Raw genomic sequence first — 25,440 nt, 5'->3', positions numbered from 1 at the left:
CAAGAATTCACAGCAGAACTATACAAAAAACATCTTCATAACCCAGATAACCACGATGGTGTGATCAGTCACCTAGAGCTAGACATTCTGGAATGTGAAGTCAGGTGGGCCTTAGGAAGCATCACTATGAACAAAGGTAGTGGAGGTCATGGAATTCCAGTTGAGCTATTTCAAATCCTAAAAGATGATGCTGTGAAAGTGTTGCACTCAATATGCCAGCAAATTTGGGAAACTCAGCAGTGACCACAGGACTGGAAAAGGTCAGTTTTCATTCCAATCCCAAAGAAAGGCAATGCCAAAGAATGCTCAAACTACTGCACAATTGCACTCATCTCACACACTAGCGAAGTAATGCTTAAAATTCTCCAAGTCAGGCTTCAACAGTATGTGAACCGTGAACTTCCAGATGTTCAAGTTGGATTTAGAAAAGGCAGAGGAACCAGAGATCAAATTGCCAACATTTGTTGGATCATTGAAAAAGCAAAAGAGTTCCAGAAAAATGTCTACTTCTGCTTTGTTGACTCCAGCAAAGCCTTTGACTGTGTGGATCACAACAAACTGTGGAAAATTCTTCAAGAGATGGGAATACCAGACCACCTGACCTGCCTCCTGAGAAATCTGTATGCAGGTCAAGAAGCAACAGTTAGAACTGGACATGGAACAATAGACTGGTTCCAAATAGGAAAAGGAGTACGTCAAGGCTGTATATTTTCACCCTGCTTATTTAACTTATATGCAGAGTACATCATGTGAAATGCTGGGCTGGAAGAAGCACAAGCTGGAATCAAGATTGCCAGGAGAAAAAAAAAAGATTGCCAGGAGAAATATCAATAACCTTAGATACGCAGATGATACCATCCTTATGGCAGAAAGTGAAGAACTAAAGAGCCTCTTGATGAAAGTGAAAGAGAAGAGTGAAAAAGCTGGCTTAAAACTCAACATTCAGAAAACCAAGATCATGGCATCTGGTCCATTATTTCATGTCAAATAGATGGGGAAACAATGGAAACAACGAGAGACTTTATTTTTGGGCTCCCAAATCACTGCAGATGGTGACTGCAGCCATGAAATTAAAAGATGCTTGCTCCTGGAAGAAAAGCTATGACCAACCTAGATAGCATATTAAAAAGCAGAGACATTACTTTGCCAACAAAGGTCTGTCTAGTCAAACCTATGGTTTTTCCAGTAGTCATGTATGGATGTGAGAGTTGAACTATAAAGAAAGCTGAGCACCAAAGAATTGATGCTTTTGAATTGTGGTGTTGGAGAATACTCTTGAGTTCTTTGGACTGCAGGGAGATCCAACCAGTCCATCCAAAGGAAATCAGTCCTGAATATTCATTGGAAGGACTGATGCTGAAGCTCAAACTCCAATACTTTGGCCACCTGACATGAAGAACTGACTCATTTGAAAAGCCCCTGATGCTGGGAAAGATTGAGGGCAGGAGGAGACGGGGACGACAGAGGATGAGATGGTTGGATGGCATCACCAACTTGATGGACATGAGTTTGAGCAAGCTCTGGGAGTTGGTGATGGACAGGGAGGCCTGGCGTGCTGCAGTCCATGGGGTCACAAAGAGTCAGACACAACTGATTGACTGAACTGAACTGAACTGAACTGGGTGTCTGTGTGTGTGTGTGTGTGTGTACAGGCATCTGTGTGTGTTTTTGTGTGAAGGTGCACCCAGGCAGAGTCTGGGCAGAGGCTTCTGTGGTCACCTGCAGAATTGTGAGCTCCTGACTGTCCATGCCAAGTATTGACACACCTTAGGCACTGGTGTGTCTGGAAACCCAGGTGGGCAGTAGGCAGTCATATTTTGATGAAGCTGACCTGGTCCTCACTCAGTCCCATACAGCCGGGACTCACTAGGATAATATGAGTGCTCCTCTTATCCCAAGAATGTGCAAAGGTCCTGAGGTGTGGGTGCTGGAAGATTGCCCAGTGGTCATTGCCCTCAATCTTGTCCTTGTGGTCCCTTTGGAAACTTTTGGCCTTGCTGGAGCCTGGAGGCCTCTGGTCTCTCCCTCCCCCTCCTGCCAGATATAGCCCTCATCTCCTACTCTCCCCAGCCCCTCACGTTATGGCTTTACAAGAGACAAAAACCAGGAGATTCACCAACTTCGTACCCTGACAGCCCCAAGTGGGGGTCTCCCCAGCCCAGCCAGTAGGTCTCTGCTTAAAGTGGAACTGCCGAGATGGTGTGTGTGTGGGGGTGCATGTACGTGTGTGTGCGCGCGCGCGCGCGCGCGTGTGTGTGTGTGTGTGTGTGTAGACGAGGGTCTTGGGAGGAGGGGTCGGTGGGGGAGGTGAGAGGTCTTGAGAGATGGTGGTGGGTGGAGCAGGCCGGGCACCCCCAGTGTTTGCCCAGACGGTGCAGTCTGAGATGTGGGCGCCCCCTCCTTCTGCCCTGCTGAGGGGAGCTGTCACCCTAAACCGCCAGCAGGCCTCCAGTAAACCAACCTAGGCCCCCGCCCGCCCGTGTAAGTGGAACTGCGGGGCAGCGGAGAGCTCCGCCATGAAAAAATCATGAGGACACCAAGCTGTGGGCCTGTTTCAGGAACAATGCAGGAGTCTAGGCCCTGGGCACCTGCCGAGCTGGACCCCAGAAGCAGATGATGAGCCCAGGAGTGAGGAAATCAGGGCTTCGGGCTGTGCCCAGCAGCACCTGGACCACCAGGACGGCCCTCACCTTGTGGGGCCGAGGAGTCTGGGGCAGAGGGTTAAGGAGAGACGGCAGAGGCCTGGCATGGGAGGGATGGTGTGCCCAGGGTGGGGTGGGAGAACACCATCTAGGGCAGCAGCTGGCCAAGGCCTGGGGCTGAGGCTCTGGGGTGAGGCGTCAGCGATCTGCTCTGTGAGGAGTAATTCCCAGACTCACTGCCCTGCGGGCCCTTCTGCCGTTGCTCAGCGCCGGGAGTCCAGACCTGATTTGGGAAAGGTGTGACTGTGGAGGTTCCTTAGCCGGTGGGGCTGCCCTTGCCCCTATCCTGGGCCAGTTTCCAGGGCTCCAGGCCAGCTGAGGCAGGGAGGGCCCCCTCCCCCAGCCTGCACACACACAGCACCTGTGCCAGCTCACACCACCAGCATCAGCGTTGCCCGGGCACCGAGCCTGGCGCACGCTCTGGTTGCCATGGCAGCAGGCAGCGTGCTGGCAGGAACCCAGGCTGGGCTCTAGCATCAAGGGCTGGCTGTCTAGACGTGCAGAGGTGGGGGTGCTTTCCCTGGTAGCCCCGGAGGGGTATGGCTGGGGGGAGTGGGAGGGGGTCCCTCCAAATGGCTAGGACTGCCCAATCCCCAGCATTCCAGGAAAGGAAGTTTCCTGAGAGCTACAGGGTTAATGTTAGAGGTCTGGGGGGCTTTAAGGCCCTCTCTGCTCCTGGTCCCACCTGGACACTAAGGGGGGCAGGAGGTCGAGGATCAGCCCCAGCCTTGTCTGCTGGGGGCGTCTGATAGCTGAGGCCACTCCCACCTTCCGGGGCCAGCTGTGGTCCGAAGGGCCCATCTGGCTGTGTCCATCCACAGATGGCGGGGCCAGAGGCATGGCTCGTTGCAGGAAATGGCGCCCTCCTCCAGTCAAACATATTGAAGTTGGTGTGTTAGACGGCCTGACATCTGTGCTCAGGCCTGGTCCCGGTTGCAGATGCCAGCTCAGGGTGGGTTCATGCCCCCACCCCTGGGAAGGGATGGGGTCAGGTTCAGAAGTGAGCAGGGCAAGTGAATGGGGCTCCCAGAGTGGCAAGGACCTTTTATGTCCCAGGGCGAAGGCTGGACAAGGCAGTGGTGGGCACATTTGTGTGCCCCAAGTGGGTGGCTGTGTGGACAAGTTCTGGCAGGGGGCATGGGGTTCTGTGGGAAGGGTGCTCCCCATTGCCTGCGGATGCTGCCCCAGTGTGAGAGGAGCCCCTGAAACAAACTCCCTTAGGCCACCCACAGCCTGGTCATCCTGCTGGGCAGCCCCGAGGGGGTTCTGAGGCTGGGATCCAGAGTAGCATCTCCAGGCTGGGGCTGACCCAGCAGATGACTGTGGCTCACTCTGCCCAATTCCTGCCTGTGGGTACTTACACACACACACACACACGCACACACACACACATGGCCAGACTTGCAGGCATCCTGCCCCACCTATCAGCAGATGCTGGGCCCATCACACAGGAACCCCCACATCAAACATTCACAGGCAGTTATTAAGTACCTACTGTGTGCCAGAGCCTTGCAGGGGATCCAGAAAGGAACCATGACCCTAGCAGGCAGCTGGGCGAGGCCCTGAGATCCCGATGGGGGGAGGGAGGAAGGGAGGGAGGAGGGACCATCTGTGCAATCCCCCTCCCTTCAAGGAAGCCTGTGCTGGAAGGGCCACCTCTCAGAGCCCACCCCCCAGCCCCCGGGGCCTGAAACGCCACCCGGCTCACGCCCCTGGATCAGTGCCGGGGAGCCCCACCCTACCCCCACTTGGGGCTGTGGGGCCTGAGAATTGAGAGGCCACGGCACTTCTGGCTCTGCTGCTGAGAGGCTGCCTGGAGCCAGGCCTGCTTAGCGCCTGGTGGCTGGGCTTCCTCCCGCGGGGCACGTGATGCCTGTGAGCGCCCTGCCAGCACCAGTCAGCGCTAATGAGGCCGTCGTGCTAATCGGCCCGGCTGGGCTCCTTCAGAAGGCTGGCTGGGAGTTGGGAGTGCAAGGAGAGAACAGTGCCCATGCCTGGGGTGGCCACGGCCACAGCTGCCCCTCGGGCTGCCCATACACACAGGAACTGAAGTGCGGACAGCATCACGGCTGGTACGCCCAAACCAGGACGTTTCCCTGGCATCAAGCACTGGGCAATGCAGTCCCCTGGGAACGTGGGGGGATTTCATGTGGGCGTCATCTCTGTGGAGGGGGTGCAACCCCAGATGGCATCTCCCTACCATGGGGTGCCTGGCACACAGCCTAGTCAGTCAGTGTCCCGTAAACACCTGTGGGCCACAGAGGTGGATGACACTAGCCAAGACCAGTTCCTCGCTCAGTATGCACCATGCTGTCATGGGGATTTGTGTGCAGACCTATCTCCCTGAACCCCAGTGTGAACCCCTCAAGAAAGGGGTCGGGTCTCCTGGTCTCCTGCTCAGTGTCTGCACATGCCTGGGGAGGTCACTGCCCGGGATTGGGAACATGGAGGAACGACTCCAGAGCCGTGTGCCCATCCGCCCCACCCACCTCCTGGGGCCTCCGCATGCCCAACCTGAGGCCCCTTCATTCTGTTGGACCCTCACATGGCCTTGAAAGGGATGGAGGGGTGATGCCTGGAGCATCAAGAGCAAGACTCAGGAGGCCAAGGCTGGAAGTGCCCTGTGGCTCCCACTCCGGGTCCCCAGGGAGGCCTGAGGGTCACATGCTGTGATGAGGAAGAAGACACCGAGGCTGGCCCGGGCCCAGGGCAGGTGGCTCTGGTTTCACTACTTGGCTCCTGGCCCCTGAGGCAGGTGCAAGAGACAGACAGGCAGGGCGAAGCTGAGCAGGCCCACCGCAGCCCCCTAAGACAGCATCCACAGGCTCAGGGTTTGGGGAGGTACAACAGGGTGGGACCCCAGAGACTGAGCTGGGAGGTACCAGGATCAGAGGGAGTCAGCTGTGGCTTCTCCTAGCCTGCTACCCTTATCCTTCTGCTGGGAAGGCTTTGCTTCTGTGTGATAGTGGGACCCGGCCCATTAAGGACCCCATAAGGACCCACAGTCAGGCCAGTCGCTCTATGTAGTGTGAGTGGCAGTTCAGGGGTCCCCAGGGCCATTCATCAAGGCTGGTTTCACCAGAGCCCACCCATGGCAGACAGAGCAACCTCATAGGCCCTGAGAGTCGCTCAGGGTACAGGGGTCGGGTCCGAGCCTGGCCCTGTGACCCCAAGTCCCGCGGCCTGCCACCTCCTCATGCTGCCCAGGATGACGCCTGCTCCACACGTGTGCTCCCAGGTCACCCTCTCGCTGTGCAGCCCGCGAGTTGGGCGTGACTGTCTCCATCACACAGCTGCCACCTCAGCCCAAACTGAGGGCCCTTCCCCCCAGGGCCCGGCAAAGCCAGGCTGCCTGGCCAGTGTGAATCTGGCTGAGCAGCTGCCTCTTCACACCTGGCATGGATCTGGGTGCCATGAGTACCAGGATGGGGGGGTTGCCTGGCCCGCTCACTGGCACTGACAGCCCTGCCTGCCACTTTCCCAGCTACAGGTCATCCTTGGGAAGCACCAGACTCGGGGCTGCAGGCTGTGACCCAGGGGCTGCTGAGGAGGACAGTGCAAGGCTCAGTCACAGCTGCCCAGGTAGCAGCAAGGAATCAGAGAAGCGGTAACTGGATCTGGCGGCCGAGGGTGGAGGGCTGCGATCGGGTTGCGGCCACACGCAAGTTTTCCACCAGGCAGCTTTCTCTACCCCGGGAAAGAGCTGGGCTGGGCTGGCGAGTCTGTGCAGTGGGTCTGGAGGCCCGGAGGTGGGCAAGGAGAGAGGCCAAGACTGGGGGGTGGGTATCCAGAGGGTGGGGCACAGTGCCGGAGCCAGGGCCGGGCAGCCGCCAGTGAGCACAAAGAGGTGGTCAGCCCTGCGGCGAGTGGCACTCTCCAGCCCCGCCGGCCCCGGGCTCTGGCCCCTGGGCAGTCCGGGAGTGGCTGAAATCCAAGCTGGGGTAACGAAAGGCTGTTCCTAAGCCGGCACACTTCTGATCCGCCCTCCCACCCTCCCTCTGCTGCCCGCTGGCCATGTAAGAGCTGCCTGGGCCCTCCACTGCTGGTCAGAGGCAGCATCTGAGAGGGCAGCGGGTCCATGACGCCAGCCGGGCCTGGGGGGCGTGGGCCAACCCAGACGAGCCGGGCCTCTAGGGGACCTCAGGGGCCGTGAGCACAGAGAGAGCTTCCTGGGCCCCCGTCGGGGACCTCAGCCAGGCCCGAAGATGCCTACCAATGGCCTGCACCAGGTGCTGAAAATCCAGTTTGGCCTCGTCAATGACACTGACCGCTACCTGACGGCCGAGAGCTTTGGCTTCAAGGTCAATGCCTCAGCACCCAGCCTCAAGCGGAAGCAGATGTGGGTGCTGGAGCCGGACCCAGGGGAGGGCACTGCCGTGCTGTTTCGCAGCAGCCACCTGGGCCGTTACCTGTCGGCCGAGGAGGACGGGCGTGTGGCCTGCGAGGCGGAGCGGCCGGGTCGTGACTGCCGCTTCCTGGTCCTGCCGCAGCCCGATGGGCGCTGGGTGCTGCAGTCGGAACCGCACGGCCGCTTCTTTGGTGGCACCGAGGACCAGCTGTCCTGCTTCGCCACGGCCATCACCCCAGCCGAGCTGTGGACAGTGCACCTGGCCATCCACCCGCAGGCCCACCTGCTGAGCGTGAGCCGGCGGCGCTACGCACACCTATGCCCGCAGGAAGATGAGATCGCAGCGGACAGCAATACGCCATGGGGTGTGGACGCGCTTGTCACGCTCATCTTCCAGAACCGGCAGTACTGCCTCAAGTCCTGTGACAGCCGCTACCTGCGCAGCGACGGCCGCCTCGTCTGGGAGCCCGAGGCTCGTGCCCGCTACACACTTGAGTTCAAGGCGGGCAAGTTGGCCTTCAAGGACTGCGATGGCCACTACCTGGCACCCGTGGGCCCCGCGGGCACGCTCAGGGCGGGCCGCAACACACGGCCTGGCAAGGACGAGCTCTTCGACCTGGAGGAGAGTCACCCACAGGTGGTGCTGGTGGCCGCCAACCACCGCTACGTGTCCGTGCGGCAAGGTAACGGGGTGCGGGCCTGTGTGTGTGTGTGTGTGTGTGTGTGTAGGGTCCTGTAGTGAGTGGCTCCGGGTTGAGGGGTGAGAATACACTTGTAGAATACAGTGGGCCGTAGGCCAGGTATGGGGTCCCTGCTGAGCCTCAGGCCCGCCAGACAGCTGCTGAACGCAGGATGGGCAGCGCCCAGGTGGAGGTGGTTGAGGCCCAGGCTTGCTGTGGTGAGGGGCAGGAGGGCAGGCCCCATCCGCACCAGGCTGCCCCCTGACCGCCCTTCCCCTTTTCTTCTATCACCCCACTTCTGAACTTTAAAGGAAATTGGGGCTATGGCCAAGGGCAGCGAGGGCAGGCAGCACGAATGGAGTGGGGCGGGATCCTGGGGGCCTTCCAGTCCAGGGAGATGCAAGCGGCTCCTCCAGAGCCTGGACTCCTTGGTGGGAAGACACTCTCTGCTCAGCAGGTGTCGAGTGGCTCCCCCCAGGTCCCCGATCATTGGTCACCTGCTTCATGTGACCCGCGGGCCCTTCTACACATGATCACCTGCCTATGGGGTGAACATGGGCAGCTCCTACTTCCCCTCGAGGAAAGTGAGGTTCCAGAGTGGCTCCATGCCGCCTGGACTCCTGGCTCTGTGCACCCAGAAGGGGTGGGTGTACCCGGACCCGGCTCACTGCCACCACCTGGTCCCAGCCCTGAGCACATAGAGGGGTGGCCAGCTGTGGCTCTAGGGACTCCTACCTGTCGTTTGGATCTTCAAGGCCAGTGCTGAGTAGGGACCGGCATTCAGCAAACACCCCTGAATCCTTGTGGAGTGTGGTTGGGCCCTGAGGTGTAAGGGAGGACAGACAGCCCCAGTCTTTCCCGTCACAGGTCCTACTGTCTGGCCACACTGCTTTCTGGCCTTGACCAAGGCCCATATGCTTGGTTTGCCAGTAAAAGGTGGGCAGTAGTGGGGAAAGCTTTCTCTGTGAGTCAAAGGAAATGTTGGCTACAAAGCATTTGTCCACGTTCAGCTTGTGAGCGAGACAAGTGGTAGTGTGGATGGTGGTGATGGTAAGGGTGCCATGGTGACAGAGCTGGTGCCGGTGGCCCTGCTGCTGATGGTGATGGTATTGGTGCTGATGGAGATGACGGTGGTGGTGGTGGTGAGGGGGGATGGTAGCCGTATAAACCATTTTTCATTCTTTGGATTACCCTGCATCTGACCCGATCCCTTTGATGGGGGAATTCCCGCACAAAGGAACAGATTCACCCCCCCACCAGCACCACTGTGAGGCCAGAGGTACCTACATTCACCTCCCTGCTTTCCTTGCATAAGCCTGGGGGCACCAGACCTGGCCCTGAGATGTTCCGATGTTGACTGCTAACCAGTGATTCAGGGAAGCAGACTGTGGCATCTCAGGCTGAGGGAGCAGGGGATAGAGCCGCTAGGTTTTCAGGCAGCTGGGGTGGTGGCTTCTGCGGAGTGGGCTGCTGGTCCCTTGGTCCCTGTCATTTTGCTGGCCAGGTAGCCCCCAGACTTGTCTCCTTCCCCCAGGCCAGGGCGTTTGTGAGCAAATTGGCTTTTCCTGTTGATTTTTTTTTTCTTTCCCAACCTCCATCAGCCAGAGTCTGCTTGTTTCTGCTATGTCCACTGCCAGCCCTCACTGATGTGGCATTGCTGCCAGGCTGCCCAACAAGCAGTGTTTGCTGCTGCAAGTAACAATGGCTGCTTATTGGCTTAAGCCACGAGGACACTAATATCTCGCCTAAGTAGAGGTCTGCGGGCACAGGGGTGGTGGGGTCCCAAACAGGCACCACATCCAGCTCAGTGGCATCACCAAAGTCCTCTGCTCTTTCCTCTTTGAGGAACTGCTCTCCCAGGACAGCTCTGACCTCAGACTGGTGCCCCTGTGGTTACAAGACGGCTGCTGCTATTCCAGACCTCACGTCCAAACAGAACAAAGTCCAAAGGGAAGAGGGGCACTGGCTCTTCTTGTGGCTTTGCAGGAGTAAGAATAGGTCTCCTGTAAATGCTCTCAGACACCCCTTCTTGCTCACACATCCACCACTTGATCAATCCCTCCTGGGACAGTAGGGTCCATACTCTTTGCTGGCACCAGCCAGGACTCCATGAGACCCTGATGCTGCAAGATCGGGGTCCCAGGAGCAGCCGACTGTGTGAGACCGAGCCCCTGGGCTGTATCCTATCTAGAGAGGGTGTGTGGAAGGTGATGCTGGGGACACCAAGAGGCTTGACCTCAGAGATGGGGATGAAAAACTTGAAGCCACAGCCTCAGACTCCTGGCTTCACGCCTCCCTTTAGTACCTGTCGGATGGCTCCCTCACCTTCTCAGGTCCTGCTTCAGGGAGGCCATCCCTGGCCAAAACCCCAGCAGTCGTGGGCACTGGACATACCATTTTTGTTGTCCACTGCTCCCCTGGGCCAGCATCTGGAGAACAAGGCCATTGTCTTGTTATTGCTGATCACAGGCTGGGGGAGCAGGAGCTCACTTTGTGCAGCACTGCTGATGGGATGGTGGGGTTGGCAAGGAGAAGGGGTCACTTTCTTGGGATCTGATCAGTGATCTGTGTAAGAAGGGAGACAGACTCCAGTCTGGGGGACAAAGAGGACAAAGCCATGGCCCCCCCCTCTCCAGTCTGGGCCCTGCGTGCTGCCCCACTTCCTTCCCAGGGAGCGGGGCAGGACAGGATATGGCCCTGACCCTTCAGCCCTGGTGGGGGTATGCCCCACTCCCTTCTGCTCTGCTTGCTGGAACTGCTGGGGCTCTGCCTCAGTGGAACTCTGATCTGCCAGTTGCGATGAAACAAGGATGTGGTTTATGGGAAGATACCAGGGAAACCCCACTGCCTGACTGCTCTTCCCCACCCTGGTCATAGATGCCCCATTCATCATTCATCTCCCTCCCAAGCAGAGTCCCAAGTAGCTTTGCCCTCCCTCCGGGGTCCTGGGAGACCATACACATGTGCATGAGGGGCTGAGGAGATGACAGGGGGCCAGCCCCAGCTCAGTGCCCAGGAGCAGACCCCAGGCCCCCGCTGTGTCCTGAACCATGCTAGGGAAGGACAGGGACCCTGCTGTGTCCACCCGGCAGCTTAGAGAGGAGTTATAAATAGAGGCTGCTGTAAGTCCTGGGTCCAGAGAGCAGGAGCAAGTAGATTACCTGCTGATTAGCTGAGGCAGGGGATTTGGCGGCACGGAAGGGCCTGGCTCCTGGGGCTGTGTTGGGAACCTGGCCTCCAGGAAGCGGTGTGTGTGTGTCCACAATGTGCCTGCACGGCGCTGGGGCAGAACTCCAAATCTTCTCAAGTCCAAAGGGTTCTAGAAGAGACCCCTGCTGACTTCAGGGATGCCCCAAGAGCATGCCTTCCCATCCCTCTGCTCCCCACCCCACCCAGGGTGAGGCGTGAGGGGCTTCCCATCTCCTCCCTCCAGGGGTCAATGTCTCAGCCAACCAAGATGAAGAACTGGATCACGAGACCTTCTTGATGCAAATTGACCAGGAGACAAAGAAGTGCACCTTCTATTCCAGCACTGGGGGCTACTGGACCCTGGTCACCCACGGGGGCATCCAGGCCACAGCTACACAAGTGTGAGTGCGCCATCCTCACCTCTGTGACCCCCTGCATCTCCACCATCGCCTCCTTTACACACACCACTTCCGTTGCCGTCACCACCACCTCCTCCACCATCACCACCACCACCATCATCTCCATTTCCACTACCATCTGCATCACCGCCTCCACCTCAACCATGGGGACCACGTAGCCGCCCAACCAGGGAAGAAGGCTGCTAGCGTGCAGGGCAGCTCTTCATGGTGGTGGGCGTAGCAGTGGAAGTCAAGTGCCTTGAGCGGGTGGTACTGGACTTGAAGGGGATGGGGGAGGTCTGACCCTGAGTCCCCATGTCCTGCTCCTCTGAGGGGACCTTGACCTGCTCCTTCCAGTTCTGAGAACACCATGTTTGAAATGGAGTGGCGGGGCCGACGGGTGGCCCTCAAGGCCAGTAACGGGCGCTATGTGTGCATGAAGAAGAATGGGCAGCTGGCGGCCATCAGCGATTTTGTGGGTGAGCACACCCCTCCTGCCCCGGGGAGCCTGGGGCTGGGCGCTCTGCCTGGGGGCAGTGCCAGCTCAGCCCCTGTCTCCACCCAGGGTTGGGCCCTCTCCCTCCCCATGGAGCTGCTGCTGTCTACGACAAGAGTCATACTCCCTGGTCCAGCCCGTTGCTCTTGACGTGGGGGCTCAGATCCAGAGCACCCCGATCACTGCTGCACTTCTGGGGAACCAAGGGCTCACATAAGCGGTGGGCAGATCCAGGCGCACAAGCGGGGCCGGTCCTGGCCTGGCGATCTCGCGCGGCTGTGGGAAGGCCCCTCAAGCCCTTGTCTCGCCAGCAGGGGAGGACGAGGAGTTCACGCTCAAGCTTATCAACCGGCCCATCCTGGTCCTGCGCGGCCTGGACGGCTTCGTCTGCCACCGACGTGGCTCCAACCAGTTGGACACCAACCGCTCGGTTTACGACGTGTTCCACCTGAGCTTCAGCGACGGCGCCTACCAGATCCGAGGTGCGGGCAAGCGGGATGGGGCTGGGGAGCAGCGGGAGGTGGGGGCCGGAGAGAGTGGGGGCTGTGCCCAGCCCAGATCAGGGAGCGAGCCGCCCGTCAAGCCCTCTCTGCCCCACCCCAGGCCGCGGCGGCGGGTTCTGGCACACCGGCAGCCACGGCAGCGTGTGCAGCGACGGCGAGCGCGCCGAGGACTTCCTGTTCGAGTTCCGGGAGCGCGGCCGCCTGGCCATCCGGGCCCGGAGCGGCAAGTACCTGCGTGGCGGCGCCTCGGGGCTGCTGCGCGCGGACGCGGACGCGCCGGCTGGGGTTGCGCTCTGGGAATACTGAGCGCCGCCCGTCTGTCCCCCATTAAACCGTGTCTGTGACCAGCGGCTCGCGGGTCAGTGGCGCCGCTCGGGGTGCGTGGGGAAGGGTTTGCACCGACCCGCCGCAGGCCCGCTGGGCCTTTCCTGCGATGGTCGCTCGACTGCTCGACACTCCGCCATCCCTCATGCCCAGAAAATCCAAGGTTAGCGCTTGTCCAGCCGATTGAACGTCCCGAGACCCCTTCCTGGACTGCCAGTCCCAGGCCTTCTTTTGTCTGCATCACTCCTTGGCACATAGCTCCTCCCCAAGCTCGTGGGGAGTGGAGAGGACCCCCATTCTACTCAGCAGGACAGGGATGGGAGTGGGACAGTTGGGAGGAGCCTCATCCCAGTCCCCAGCAAGTCAGGTAGATTAGAGGGTCTTCAGGGTTTTCATAGCACACATCACTGCTCCCTTCCCCAGGGGCAGGGTCTTAGGGAATCCTGGAAGCACCTGATGAAGTGATCTCCAGCCCTCCCAGACAGGGTTATGTGCAGCCAACCATGGGGGAGAGGGCTCTTCTCAGCCTGTGCACTGGCCTGCTGCCACCCAGTGTAGGAAGGGTGGACCACCAGAACAAGGCCCATGGTTCACCCACAGGTCTCCTCAAACCAGCTGGCACCCAAACACCCCAGTCGCCAAGGACCCCCACCCAGGCCAATACCTCCTGGAGGTGCTGGGTAACCTGGACCACAGGAGGTGGGAGTGGGTTGGGAGGTGTGCCCCCTGGGATTGGCCTAGGCCTTGAGGCCTGGGGTGATGGAGGGCTGGGGGGACAGCCTGAGCAAAAGTAGGGGGAGACCACCGGCCTCACCGACCGTTCCCCTCAGCCCACACCCTCTCCCACCCTGGGCAGCCCCCACTCTTGCCTGGGGCCTGAAGTGCCCCTTCCAGTGAGTCTGGCCAGTGTGAGGCGCTTTGGGAAAGGGGGGCAGCTGGGACTCCTCTCCAGGGCCCCCCCTTGGCTGGTTCCCTGCGTCACCGCTTCCCCACACCTTAGGGATGGCCCCACATGGGCCAACAGGTCAAGGTGGGCTCTAATGGACACTGGCCCGGAGGGGACGAGGGGACTGCCCTGCGTGCGGTCTGCACTGCCCCCTGGTGGCCTGAGGGACAGGAGGGTTGCCTGCCGGGCGCTCTTGGCACCCTTGTTCAAGTGCTCCAGTAGGCGCCAAGGAGGGTCTCCTGTTTGCTGACCTTGGCTGGACTTGGGTACTTGGCCTCAGACACGCTGAGCGGAGTCTGTGCAGCCCAGGGCAGTGGCTGGCGACGGGAGGCAGGGAAGAGGGCTTGGGGGTCCCTGTGGGCTGGCCTGCCCACTTCCTCCTCCCCCGGGAGGTGACAGGAAGATGACCCTCAGAAACAGCCACTAAGGGGGTGCAGGCCCTTCCCTGGTTGGGCCACAGCTCCCCTCCAGGCTGTGTAAGGACCACCCAAGCCAGCAGGGACCGGAGGCCAACTGCTTGCTCATCCTTGAAGGCAACTGTCACACTGCTTCCAGCACACACGGGGACAGGAGGCGCAGAACAGACTGGGTGGGCAGAAACCCCTCCCGGTCCTCCCTCCTGCTCAGAAGAACACTCCAGTGCTGGGTCTGTGTGATGACCCCAGACCCCAACTTGGAGCACACCACCGCCCTTCTCCCTCAATGGAGGATGACGAAGAGGTGCCCATGGTCCTCCTGCGGAGGGGCCCTCATGACCTGAATGGCCCTGCAGGGACCACTTCACCCCAGTGTGAGGGTTCCCACTGGCCTGAGGGCCCCACAGAGGCCAGTTCAAGGCTCCTCTGGGGAGTGCAGTGGCCACCAGCCTTGGCGGGGGCTTGGAGCTGCAGTGAGCCCAGGAATCCAGGTCAAAGCTGCCACCAGACCGCAGGGGGAGGCTTAAAAAAACAGCCCCGGACAAGGCAGAACAACAGAAAGGGTCATTTTTTGAGGCAGGATGCCTCGCAGGCCCTGCATGCACAGCAGGAGAGCACCGTGTGAAGTCCCGGGGGAGAGCCACCCTCCCCCAGAGCACCGGAGCCACCCCAGGGCTGCTGTCTGCCCTGAGGGACCCTTGGAAACAACGCACAGTGCTGGGCGCTGGGTGTGGCCCCGGCCAGAGGCACCTAGTTGTTGAGTGTTGTGGCCACAGGGCACCTGCAGGAAAAAACCCCCACCCCCCCACCCCCACCCCGAGTCTTTGTGCTTTGGTCACAGGGAGCACCCTCCCACCTGGTGACCCCAGTAACTGCAAAGAAGCAGAACCAAGGCACCAGAGCGGGCCAGCTGCGCAGGTGTGGACAGTACTGGACAAGAGGCCTATGGGAAGGCGAGTGCTGCTGCCCCAGGCTTTGGGCACCGTGGTGGGAACCAGACAACCGCTGAAACGCACCTGCCTGAGTCTCAACCCCGAAGCCCTGTCTCCAGGGCCCCTGCAGGCAGCGAGGGCAGCAGCAATCCTGCTCTGCAGTCTAGACCCCACGGCCAGGCCCGACTTCTGAGTGGAGCGACGTCGGTGATCCAGCCCCAACGTTCTGGGTGGGCGGCGGCCCAGCGGCGTGGAGGTTGAGTGCAGAGGTTGTGGCAGCTGCTGGAGGAAAGGAAGGAGTGATGTGGGAGGCCAACCGGGCCCCCGGCCCAGCGGGGTCATGGACTGCCTGGCTATCCTGACACAACAGCTACATGACCCGCCTCCTCTGAGCACACCCACCCCGGGGGGCACCGGGTGGCCATCTGGGGGTGCTGGCTGCATTCACCCCAGACCTTCCCCAGTTGTAACCAGGCCGAGTGCCTCCTGGGTCAGGAGCCAGGTTATCTCCATAAAACCATGGAGGTACTGTGAGCTGTCAAGGGTTCAGAGGCCGGGAAGGCCCCGGGCAGGGTGGGGTGGGGGTTTGGGGAGGGGGCTGCCAGTGTCCTGGGCGGGGCGGGGCCCACCTGGCGTCACAGCAGGAGGAGGCTGGGGCTGCGGAGGCGCCTGTACACCTGCAGCAGCCTCTGGGCGGTGGCGCAGGAGCTGGCTTCGTCCTCTGTGCACAGCCGGTCCCGCAGCGTCTGCACCTCCCGCAGCAGCGTCTACAGGAAGGGAAGGGTGGCGACAAGCTAGGGGCCACCTTCCTACCGGGCACGTCGGCAGGCCCCTCCGAGGCGGGGGGACACCCACCACTCAGATCCCACCCAGGCTGTGGCAGGTGGCCCAGGAAACACACTCCTCTGTGGCCTTAACGTGATGACCCCTAGGCACAGGAGGTGTGGCTGGGCTCAGGGGAGACCCCGTCCCCAGGGGACGGGAATGTCCCGGCCAAGGTGGAGCAGCGTGACCATGCCCACTCTGCCCTCATCTCGCCCCTGCAACAGGAGCCCAGACCTGACTCTGGGCTGAGCGGACTAGGAGGCCCCGCCAAGCTGGGCGATACGCAGATGCTTGTGTATGTGACCCCAGTGGAGCCCCAGAGGGTGGAAGGTTCAGGGCACGGACCCCCGAAGGGCCTCACCTCGTGGTTGGCCTGCATCTGGTGGAGATACTGCAGGCGGAGATCAGGCGGGCTGGAGCCCCGGGCGGCCTGCTCCACCACCAGCCTCTGGAGGGTTACAAGGGGTAAGTGGCTGGAGAGGGCGCCCCTCCTGTGTGTCCCCAGACAGAGCCCAGGGCTTCTGGCACCGGCCCGCAGAGCCAGGCAGCCCTCCCCGCTAGCTGAGACATCCATCAGGCCTCCCTGCCTCGCCCCTAGTTAATCTCCGCTCCACACGAGCCCCAGCCTGACAGTCTTTTACTTGGAAGTAACCTTCCTGATTCCCAGGGAGGATGCTCCCAGATGGATCCAGGCAGCAAGGCCCCCACTGGTCTCTGGGGCAAAGAACTGAGAAGAGACCCCAACACCCCGAGAGGCAGCAGGAGGTGCCACCAGAAGCAGAAACTACACATCTGACAAGGTCCCCCCCAAGTCTGAGCGGCCAAGTGAATGAACATCCTGTCATAGGTGTGCGATATGGCAGACGGAGGGCAGAGGTCTGCAGCCCACGAGAAGATTCCCATCAGGGGAGTGCCCGCAGCACTCTGTTAGGGGCTGACTCATGCCTCCCAGATTCACACGTGAAAGGTCCAGCCCCCAGCACCTCAGGTGATGGTGTTTGGAGAGAGAGGGTCTTCACAGATAATCAAATTAAAATGAGGTCAGGTGTGTGGGCCTTAATCCCACAGGACTGGTGTCCTTCTAAAAAGAGATTAGGACATGGACATGCCAAGGGAAGATCCTGTGAGGACCTGGGGAGGAGCTGGCAGTCCACATACCCAGGAGAAAGGCCTCGGAAGGAATCACCCTGCAGACACACGGATCCCGGCCTCCAAACTGAACCCACTGTGTCCCGTCTGTGGCACTTGGTCACTTGATCCTAGCAGCCCTGGGATGCTAACTCCCCTTCTTGCGCGAAGTCTGGTCAGCACGCTCCCCACCACCCCAGTTTCTCACAACTGTCCACCTATCAGCTGCTGCGCTCGGCAGGTCTGCAGACGGCCCTGCACGTTTCAGGCCCAGCAAGAGCAACCACGTGGCACCCTCTGGGGTGGAGGGAAACAAGGGTGGGAGCTCTGCTCTGGGGACAGAACAGATTCCTGAGCCCGGGCGTGAAGCCAAGGCTGTGCCATGGCAGGGCCGTCATAGCACGGCTGAGGGGGACCTCTGGTCAGGGACTGGCCCCCAGGCTTGCCTGGGCACATAGGTGAGTCTATTAATTGAACAGCAGCCTCTGATCCCTGCTGGAGCTCGGACTGCAACTCTCCGACTTGGGGTCTGGGGTGGGGTCTGGGCATGTGTACTGGTAAGTTCCCAGGTGAGGCTGACGCAGAGCCCACACGTAAGGAAAAGCATGGGAATCGGCTGATAGCTGCCAACCCAGACTGCTCTGTGCAGCCGAGGCCATGCACACAGAACAGGCAGGAGAGGGGCCACCCGGCCCTGGGTCCAGCCTGCCAAGGGCCCCAGCTCACAGATTTCCCTGGGGGACACAAAGACCTCCCCTCAGATCCTAGAGTCGTGGCCCCAGTAGCCCCACAAGGCACTGAAGTGGCAGTGAGCGGCCCCCAGGGCTTTGTGTGTGTGAGGGGCTGGCTGCCAACTCTCTCTTTCTTGGCAAAGACATGGAAGCCCCGACAAGCAGATACCTTATCCCAGGACCCGAGGCAGACCCCTCCACACTACTGTATGGAAATTTCATGCTGACAAGTCACAGGTGGGCTGTCTCCCTGTAACCACGTGTGCTCACGGGCCACTGGGGGCTACTGCCAGGAGGGTGAGAGACAAGTTCCCCCCACCTCCCAACTGGCCACAGCTCATCTGCAACCCCGGGCAGGAAGCCAAGCCACCAGGGTCCAGTGTCCCCACCACCCCAGAGAGACCTCCCAGGCAAGCCCACGAGGGCCAACAGACCTGCAAACGCCCAACGATGGCGTGGTGTGCCCTGCACATGTTGGCTAGAGAGGAGCTTTCCACCTGGATCTCCATGGCCTGGATGGGGCCCGCTGGGCACAGGTCAGTGACGGTCGCCTGCAACGCACGAGAAGCCTCGTTGGCTGTCCACAGCCTCGCCCGGCCCGAGGGCAGCGTGGCCTATGGGAGCGTCTGAGCTGGCTGAGGCACGTAAGGCCTGGGTGGCCCCTCCACATCCCACTGTGGGCAAAGCCTGGGGGGCCCTGGGCCTCGATCTCCGCACCCAGCATGAGTTTCCACCTGCAGAACCAGCTAGTCAAGCAACAGCAAAGCTGCTCATCTGGAAACATCCGTCCAGGAAGAGCCCTGCTCCCTCTGAGTCCAGGTGTGTGGCACTTACGCCAGAGATGGTGATGGCTGTGGCTGCACCACCACGGAGAGCCCACGCCCCAACCCCTCCAGGGCCACCCTGTGCATTCCAAGTCACCCGATAGCAAGGTCAGGTTGTAAAAAACAGGGAGGGGTCTGGGCAACGGAGATCTCTGCCTAGTGCCCTCCAGCCAAAGATAAAACCTGGCAAAGATGGGTGATAGCCAGGACACAGGCAAGACCCCGGGGACCTCAGGAAGGATGTTGTCCCTGGAAGCTCTTCCTTCTGGGACTGTGGGATGGCTGGGCACCCCGCCCTCTCCACCACCAGGCCCCCGGGACACCCGACCTTGTTGCTGCCTAGTGTGGGTGGACCTGAAAGGGCCGCCAGTGGGCAGCCTCCACCCACCACCCTCAGAGGGGTGTGCCGGGTCGCACGGGATGCTCCGCCACAGGCACCAACGCTGAGGCATGAGGGTCAGCTGGATGTGACCCCGAGGCTGCCAGGAGGGTCTCCGGAAGGAAGGTGTGTGCAAGGACTGCACCCAGAGGATTAAGCCCCACCTCAGTGTCTCAGCGGCCCCTGGGTGGGATGTCTGTGACAGGGCCCAGCACCCTGGGGCTCTGGGGGCTGCGTGACTCAGGGGCTGGAGGGCTTGTGCTGCTGCTGGCGGCACAAGTGAGTGAGTTGCTCGGGCCACTATGAACTCCAGCTGGACGTAGGGCCAGGGCCATGCATGGGGAGCGCTGGACAGGGTGGCCCTCATGGAGACCCAGCTGGGAGGCTGATGCAGCTTCCAGCCCTACGAAGACCACCCCATCACAGCCTGCCTCTCGGACGTGGGTGCATCGGACTCCTCCGGAAGGTGGGCCCCAGAATCTGATTCCTCTCGAGCAGCCTCGGGACCCTACTCAGAACTGCTGCTGTCGAGGCCAATGTCCCCCCAGGGCAGGAGAGCTGACCCCTGCTTGCCTCTCGGATGATGAGGTGGACATCTGTGCCATCGGGGGCCACTCCCTGGACAGAGGACAGCGCCTGGGCCTTTATGATGTCTGCGGCAGCGTTCTCGGCGAGGAGCCACTGCAGGGTGGCACAGCCCAGGGACACGCCTGGAGGAGAGAGGTGCACCAGTGAGGCTGGCCGGATTCCGGGGAGGGAGGAAGGGCCCCGAGGCTGCCTGAGGCCAGTCGATGTCACCAACCTGCATGACTGTCCCCCAAGGCGGCCCTGAGCAGCTCTGCCGACACCTTGATGGTGGCCACTGACGGGGGCAGGTACTTGGCCCGCAGGGACTCGGGTCCCGCTGGCTGGCTGCCCGGCACGCGGCAAGTTCCCAGGAAGGTGTGGATGGGGTCCCTGGCAGGGCCCAGGGCCTGCGTGTGGGGCACGCCCAGGCTGGGGAAGCGCAGGCCCTGCAGCATGTCCACTGTGTGCTCGCTCAGGGGCAGGCACACGCCATCCTGCTCGGGTAGGACGATGGGGGTGCACTCGGCCGAAGGGGGGTCCTTGAAAGGGTCCTGGGGGGTGAGGGCCCTGCCAACGACCTCCCGGAGGCTGTAGAAGAGTGCGCAGGACACGGTCACGGGCAGGTCGAGGGCACCGTCCTCGCCGGGGCCCAGGGGCAGCGTCACCTCGCGCCGACCGCCGGGGCCGAGCTGGTCCACAGGGATGGTGTAGGTAATGGCTGAGCCAGCCGAGTCCAGGTCTAAGGCCCGGGAGCTGCGGAGCACCTGGATGCACAGGGCCCAGCCCCGGTCCAGGCTGAAGCCGCTGCTGTTCTCCAGCAGGCAGGTGGCCACCAACACGTCCTGCAGCTGCAGGTGGCTCCAGGTAGTGCTGATGGTGCAGGAAATGGGCCGCGGACCCTCCCGGCTCGACAGCAGGGCGCAGCTCACGTTCATGACTTCGTTGAGGCAGGTCAGGGCCTTGTCCCGCTGGTCAACTGCCTTCTTCAGAGAAGACACTCTGGAAACAGACGTGGCTGCTGAGGGAAGACCCAGACCTCTCTCCTCCTTAGCATAGGGTGAGAAGCCTTCACCTCAGGAGCTCCCGTCCTTCTTACACGACTGTCTAACCTGATCTTCCTCTCAAGCAACAAGAGAAGAGAGGGTGGAGGATGGAGTTGGGGCAGCCTGGACTTGGTGGCCTGGCCTTGCCCCCTGGGCTCACAGAGCCTGTAGCCCAATCTGGGCCACTGGGCCAGGAAGTGCCCATGGTGGGGCTGGCCACCCCTGCTGTGCTCCCTGACATGTTCCAAGTTGGCCCAGGTGCTCCTCTGCAGAGCCACCGTTGACAGCCCAGAGGGTGGCATGCACCCTGGAAATGGTCCTAAGCCACAGGGGCCTGGCGTCCACGCTGGCCTTTAGTATCACCTTTGGCCAGGCACCGCGACATCTGGGGCGATCTCGGGGGTCAAAGGCAAAGTCATAGGCCCTGTCGGGACCAGTGCCAGTGCCAATGTCTCAGACACCTCCTGGATGCTGTGCTGGCCTCTGCCTGGGCCGCAGCTCACTGCTCACCTCTCAGACACGGTGCCAATTCCAGACAACAGCTGCTTAATTTTCTTGCCAGCCTTTGCTGAGGTCACTCTGGAGGACTGAGGTGCCTCATTGTGTGGGTCCAGGTGGCAGATCATCAGCCGGCCTTTGGCAGACAGGGCCAGGAGCTCGGCACCCCCTGCAGAAGACACGCAGGGCTTGGGTGGCAGGCAGGGAGGGGCACACGCCTGGGAACATCCAGCAGTTTCTGGACTCAGATACATGTTGGCAGAACAGCAATGCCCCTGTGAGGAAAAGAGAGTCCTAGGGACATCCTTGAGGAGCCTGGAGTGCATCCTGGGCTGGGCACAGGCTGTGAGGGGCCTCCCTGGCAGGGGGTCAGCCAGCAGAGGCGTCACCTTGTACGTGGACTAAAAGGGAACAGATGAGGGCCGTCAAATTAGCAGGGTGCGTGCCCCTTTCAACACCTGAGTAGTAGAGCTGCTCTGAGATTTCCTAAGAGAAATGAGTGCTACGCAGGCCCAGGCCTCCTTCACTGACCAGTCTGCACTTGCTGGGGCCTTTCTGGAAGCCTGCCACCTCCCCAGCAGCGTTCTGCCTCTGTTCCCCATCCTGGGCACCAGGAGCTCCCTGGGAAACAGGTTCCATCTCCTGCGACCCACTGGTTCTGCAGGTCCAGTACGACTGAGGCCCTGAGCCCTGCCCAGAGGTATGGCTCCCCCATTGCCTGCTACAGGCAGCCCTTCTTTCCCTGTGGGAGACAGCAGTTTCTTCCCTTCGAAAGCATTTCTTTCCTGTCGAGTATGGTGCACGGCAGGTCTTAGAGTGCACTCATGGGCCATCTTAAGGGGAATATACAGTGGGGGGAGGACGGCTGTACCCCTCCCCCCAGCACTGGGCAGACACGGCTGAAACCCTCTCCGGCCCTGTCCGGAGAGAACACACAAATCAGAGCTCCGGGATGCCCCCTCCCTGCCCCCCGCCTTCAGGGCAGGATGGGCTCCTTGGAGGCCACTCGGTAAGTGGAACAAATGTTTTCCAGCTTTCAGGAGAAACGTAAAGGCTTGACCTGAACCAGTTTCAGTTTCCCTTGGATCACCTGCTACGTGAGACCTGTCACGGGAAAATGCTCTTACCAGGGGGCGTCCAAGTGCAGACCCTACCTAGGCAGAGGGGCACAAACCCCACCCTGAAACCCACACAGGACCCCAAGACCAGCACACCACGAGGCTGCGGCAGCGGAGGGTCGGGCTGCCCGGGGCAGTTTTAAGGAGAGCAGGAATGAGGCAGGGAGAGGAAAACGGCCAGTTCACAGGGAGGAGATGCCAGGGCGGGGGCTCCACCCCCCACCGCGGCTTTGGTTTTTAGCTTTCGGCCGTGGCTCCTACCTTCAGGCGCGCTCGATGACACACAGAGAGTGACAAGGCTGCCGACACCCAAGTTGTCTGGATACAGTAGAGGGGGCAGGCTTCCTGGGGCCCCGTCACGCTCCGTGGGGTCCAAGGGGGAACCCTCCTGAGCCAGGTCGACTACACGGAGGCCCGCAGAGGTGCTGTGGTACACGTGGCTGCTCCTGTCGCAGGCCGCGCAGAGCACGGGCCCTGGGATGCTGTACTCCCGCAGCTCAGGCACCAGGTGCCCTGCCTCATCCCAGCTGGCCTTGATGGCCAGTGTCCGGCCGTGGTGACCGAGGGCCACTAGGCAGTCGCAGTGTACGTCTTCCATGTCCTCGGCCAGTGGCTCTGTCCTCAAGGCGCCAATGAAGACGACAGGCTCCTCCAGGTGATGGAGGATCTTGACAAGGGCCTTCGGATCACCCGGGGCTGACATGGAGGTGACCAGGGTCTTGATGATCACACAGCAGAGCTGGCCATCGGGGAGCCCACAGAGGACCACGGGTGACTCCAGGAGGGCGGCATCAGCTCCAAAGAGTAGCCCAAAGAGGGCCCCCTCCAGCATGACACCCTCAGAGCTCCGTGAGTGGCCGAGTGGGGTCCTGGAGCCAGGTGGTGATGCACAGCACAGCACTGGGAGGAAGCGGGGGGCTGCGGACTCCCCCTGGCTCCCAGCTGGGGGGGTGCAGGTGGACAACTCCACCTCACCAATCTGGCCTCCGGGCCTGGGGTCCTCCCCTGGAGAGGGACGCTCAAACAGCTGCATCTTCCACTGGGTGGGGCCCAGTGCCAAGGTGACGAGCGTGTCATCAAGGACGGTGAAGGCATGCAGCGAGGCGTCCGGGAGCACACAGGAGTCTGGGTCCACGGGGATCACAGGGACAGGGGGCTCACCGACCTGCCCATCCTCCCTGTCCTGGTCGTCCCCGCCATCCTCCTCGTCTCGGCTCACAGACCTTGGAGAACCCAGGGGACTGTCGGTTTCAGTGCTCACAGGCTTCCTTCGGGACAGCCTGCCACTGACATGACGGGTGTGGGGTCTGCACAGGGAGCGATCTCAGAGGCTGCCACCAGGGAGCAGCTGGCATGCCACAGTGCCTCCTACCTGCTCCAGGGAATGCTCTGCTTCCCCCACCCCGGTCACCCAGGGACACATGCATAACAGCATGTATCAAGGCTTGCAGAAATGGGGTTTGGATAGAAAATTCTCAACAATGCAGAACTGTCAGGACCCCGAGTCCTCGCCTGTGGTGAGTGCTCATTCTGAACCCCGTCCAGAGGTGACCAGCCCATATAGGTCACAGGGGCAGTGTTTGAGGACGACAGGGAAGTACTACCACTCAGAAACAGTGACAAGCCCATCTGAGGACATGTCAGCCTCAACCTGGTAGAGGCCAGTGTGGGCCCAACCCAAAGCAGTGCCCTCCAGCGACCAAGCCTTACCTGGTCGTCTGGTCCAAAGACAAGCAATAGATGCCGCTCCGGGCGCACAGGACATAGAGCACCTTGCGAAGGGCCAGGAGCTCCAGGTGCCACACCTGACCGGGAAACTTGTACACGGCCTGGACGACCGGGGAGAAGGGCAGTGTTGGGTCAGGGGCGTGGGGGTTCAGGTGAAGCAGAGGACAAACTCCTCAAATGCGCCGGCCGCTCCGAACATCCACGCCCGACCCCGCCCCCTCCAGGGCCCGGGATCCCTCCCGCCCCAGCCCCCCAGCCCCTAGGCCCCCAGTCCCGGCCCCTCCCCGGTGTGCCCGGTGCTCACGATCAGCAGCCGCCCCTCCCGGTCGTAGACATAGACCATCTCTCCCCCAGTGGACAGGAAGATCTCCGCCCCGTGGCACAGCACGCGAGGCTTGCCCGCCGCCACGCCCCCGAGCGGGCAGCAGAAGCCCGCCAGGTATTCGACCCGCGGCCTGGGGTCGGCCATCGTGGGATCGCCCTGGAGCCCGGCCAACGGCGGGGGCTCGGCCTCGCGGCGCGGGAGCCGGGGGGCGGGGCCCTACGCTTTACGGCCGCCCAGGTCGTAGCGCGGCCTCCGCCGTACGGCGGGGCCGGGGGGCGGGGCCGCTGCGCGCCGAGTCTCGGGGGCGTCTCAGCGGGAGCCGGGCCCTCGTGCCGCTGGGATAAAGCTAGCGCACACAGAGCTGTATGCCAAAGGGCCAACGTGTTTAAAGCCAAACGCGGGAAGCACGAGGGCCTGGCCTCTCCACTCCTCTCCACTCGGGGGCTCCACTGGACCCGCCCGAAGTCGAAGGGCCGGGCAGGCTCCCCCAGGGCGGCGACCCCTCAGAGCATGTCTCCTCCGAGCGGACAGTCCGCTCCTACAGCGACTGTCTAGCGTTTTGGGGTTGGGCCTGTTAAGTCCAGGAGGGGGCGGGCAGCGCCAGGTCTTGACATTTTCGCAGCCGGGGTCTCTTCCCTCTGAGCTACTGAGCCACATCCACGCCTACCCCGTCCCCAGGACACTGCCGCCTCTGAACCTAACATGGACAGAAGGGTCTCTTCCTTTAATGCTTTAACTGCCTGTGGGTGTGTTGGTTTGACTGGACAGTGGGGAAAATGGGTAAGCCAGAGGAATTCTGGGTTGAGGGCAGAAGACCATAAAGAAAACCACTGGTTAGGCCTTGGTAAGGGGGTTGGGTACAGCTCACCAGTAGTCATCCTGGCAGTCAGGGTGAAGACAGGGCAAGACATCTCTTCTCCCTAACCCTATCCTCCACGGCTTTGGGGAAAGGTCTGATCAGATGGCCCAAGAGTTCTCTGAATAGAGACTGAGCTCAGAGTGACACTGAAAGATGCTTGCAGATAGGTCAGTTACACTCCTCTCAAGGCCAAACATCTAGGAATGAAAGAGGCATCTGCGGGGGTGTGGCCAGACAGGCCAAGTTGAAGGGGCCCAGCAGCCAAGTGTTTTCCCGGCTTGAGTTAAACTGACCTCACCAAGGCTGATCTACCTACCAAACAAGAAACCAGTGGCACAAGTTCTAACCCCCCTTGTTGAGGTTGGTGCTCAACCCCTAGGGCAGTGGACAGCCACTGTGCTTCTGGGTTGGACCCAGCATGAGTGCACCATCTGCAGTTTGTCCTTTGCCCTAAGACCAGCTCCTGCTTGGCTTTTGGAAT

General features: G+C 61.1%; 2 protein-coding genes across 4 annotated transcripts; one reads left to right on the top strand and one right to left on the bottom strand.

Moving 5' to 3' along the window:
- Positions 1-1,332: 1,332 nt before the first annotated feature.
- FSCN2 (fascin actin-bundling protein 2, retinal) lies at positions 1,333-13,215 on the top strand. Of its 2 annotated transcripts, none has more exons than XM_024979659.2 (5): positions 1,333-7,733; positions 11,164-11,320; positions 11,675-11,855; positions 12,100-12,295; positions 12,417-13,215. In XM_024979659.2, exons 1-5 carry the CDS (start codon positions 6,908-6,910, stop codon positions 12,620-12,622), a joined length of 1,566 nt encoding a protein of 521 aa, XP_024835427.1. In that variant the 5' UTR covers positions 1,333-6,907; the 3' UTR covers positions 12,623-13,215.
- A 1,336-nt stretch (positions 13,216-14,551) lies between these two features.
- FAAP100 (FA core complex associated protein 100) lies at positions 14,552-24,327 on the bottom strand. Of its 2 annotated transcripts, none has more exons than XM_005221111.4 (10): positions 24,080-24,327; positions 23,758-23,876; positions 22,309-23,270; positions 20,942-21,098; positions 19,624-20,387; positions 19,395-19,531; positions 18,053-18,169; positions 16,121-16,207; positions 15,564-15,701; positions 14,552-15,216 (listed from the first exon to the last, which is right to left on the bottom strand). In XM_005221111.4, the coding sequence occupies exons 1-9, from the start codon at positions 24,242-24,244 to the stop codon at positions 15,570-15,572; spliced, it is 2,640 nt and encodes an 879-aa protein (XP_005221168.1). In that variant the 5' UTR covers positions 24,245-24,327; the 3' UTR covers positions 14,552-15,216; positions 15,564-15,569. The 2 variants fall into 2 exon arrangements, with proteins under 2 accessions (XP_005221168.1, XP_002696162.1); XM_002696116.5 differs by having other exon boundaries at positions 14,552-15,213.
- Between the last annotated feature and the right edge of the window lie 1,113 nt (positions 24,328-25,440).

Source organism: Bos taurus, chromosome 19 (genome assembly GCF_002263795.3).
Source record: "Bos taurus isolate L1 Dominette 01449 registration number 42190680 breed Hereford chromosome 19, ARS-UCD2.0, whole genome shotgun sequence".
NCBI lineage: Eukaryota > Metazoa > Chordata > Mammalia > Artiodactyla > Bovidae > Bos > Bos taurus.
This window is presented reverse-complemented; position numbering and strand designations above follow the sequence as displayed.

Excerpts from the sequence above, each read along its gene's own strand:
- FSCN2 (XM_024979659.2), top strand. The coding sequence starts at position 6,908 with ATGCCTACCAATGGCCTGCACCAGGTGCTGAAAATCCAGTTTGGCCTC. Across the intron at positions 11,856-12,099 it reads GCGCTCTGCCTGGGGGCAGT|GCCCCTCAAGCCCTTGTCTC; the intron begins GCCAGCTCAGCC and ends GGCTGTGGGAAG. Across the intron at positions 12,296-12,416 it reads CGGCGCCTACCAGATCCGAG|GCCGCGGCGGCGGGTTCTGG; the intron begins GTGCGGGCAAGC and ends GCCCCACCCCAG.
- FAAP100 (XM_005221111.4), bottom strand. The coding sequence starts at position 24,244 with ATGGCCGACCCCAGGCCGCGGGTCGAATACCTGGCGGGCTTCTGCTGC. Across the intron at positions 19,532-19,623 it reads CTTGGGGGACAGTCATGCAG|GCGTGTCCCTGGGCTGTGCC; the intron begins GTTGGTGACATC and ends TCTCTCCTCCAG. Across the intron at positions 15,702-16,120 it reads AGATGCAGGCCAACCACGAG|ACGCTGCTGCGGGAGGTGCA; the intron begins GTGAGGCCCTTC and ends CCCTTCCTGTAG.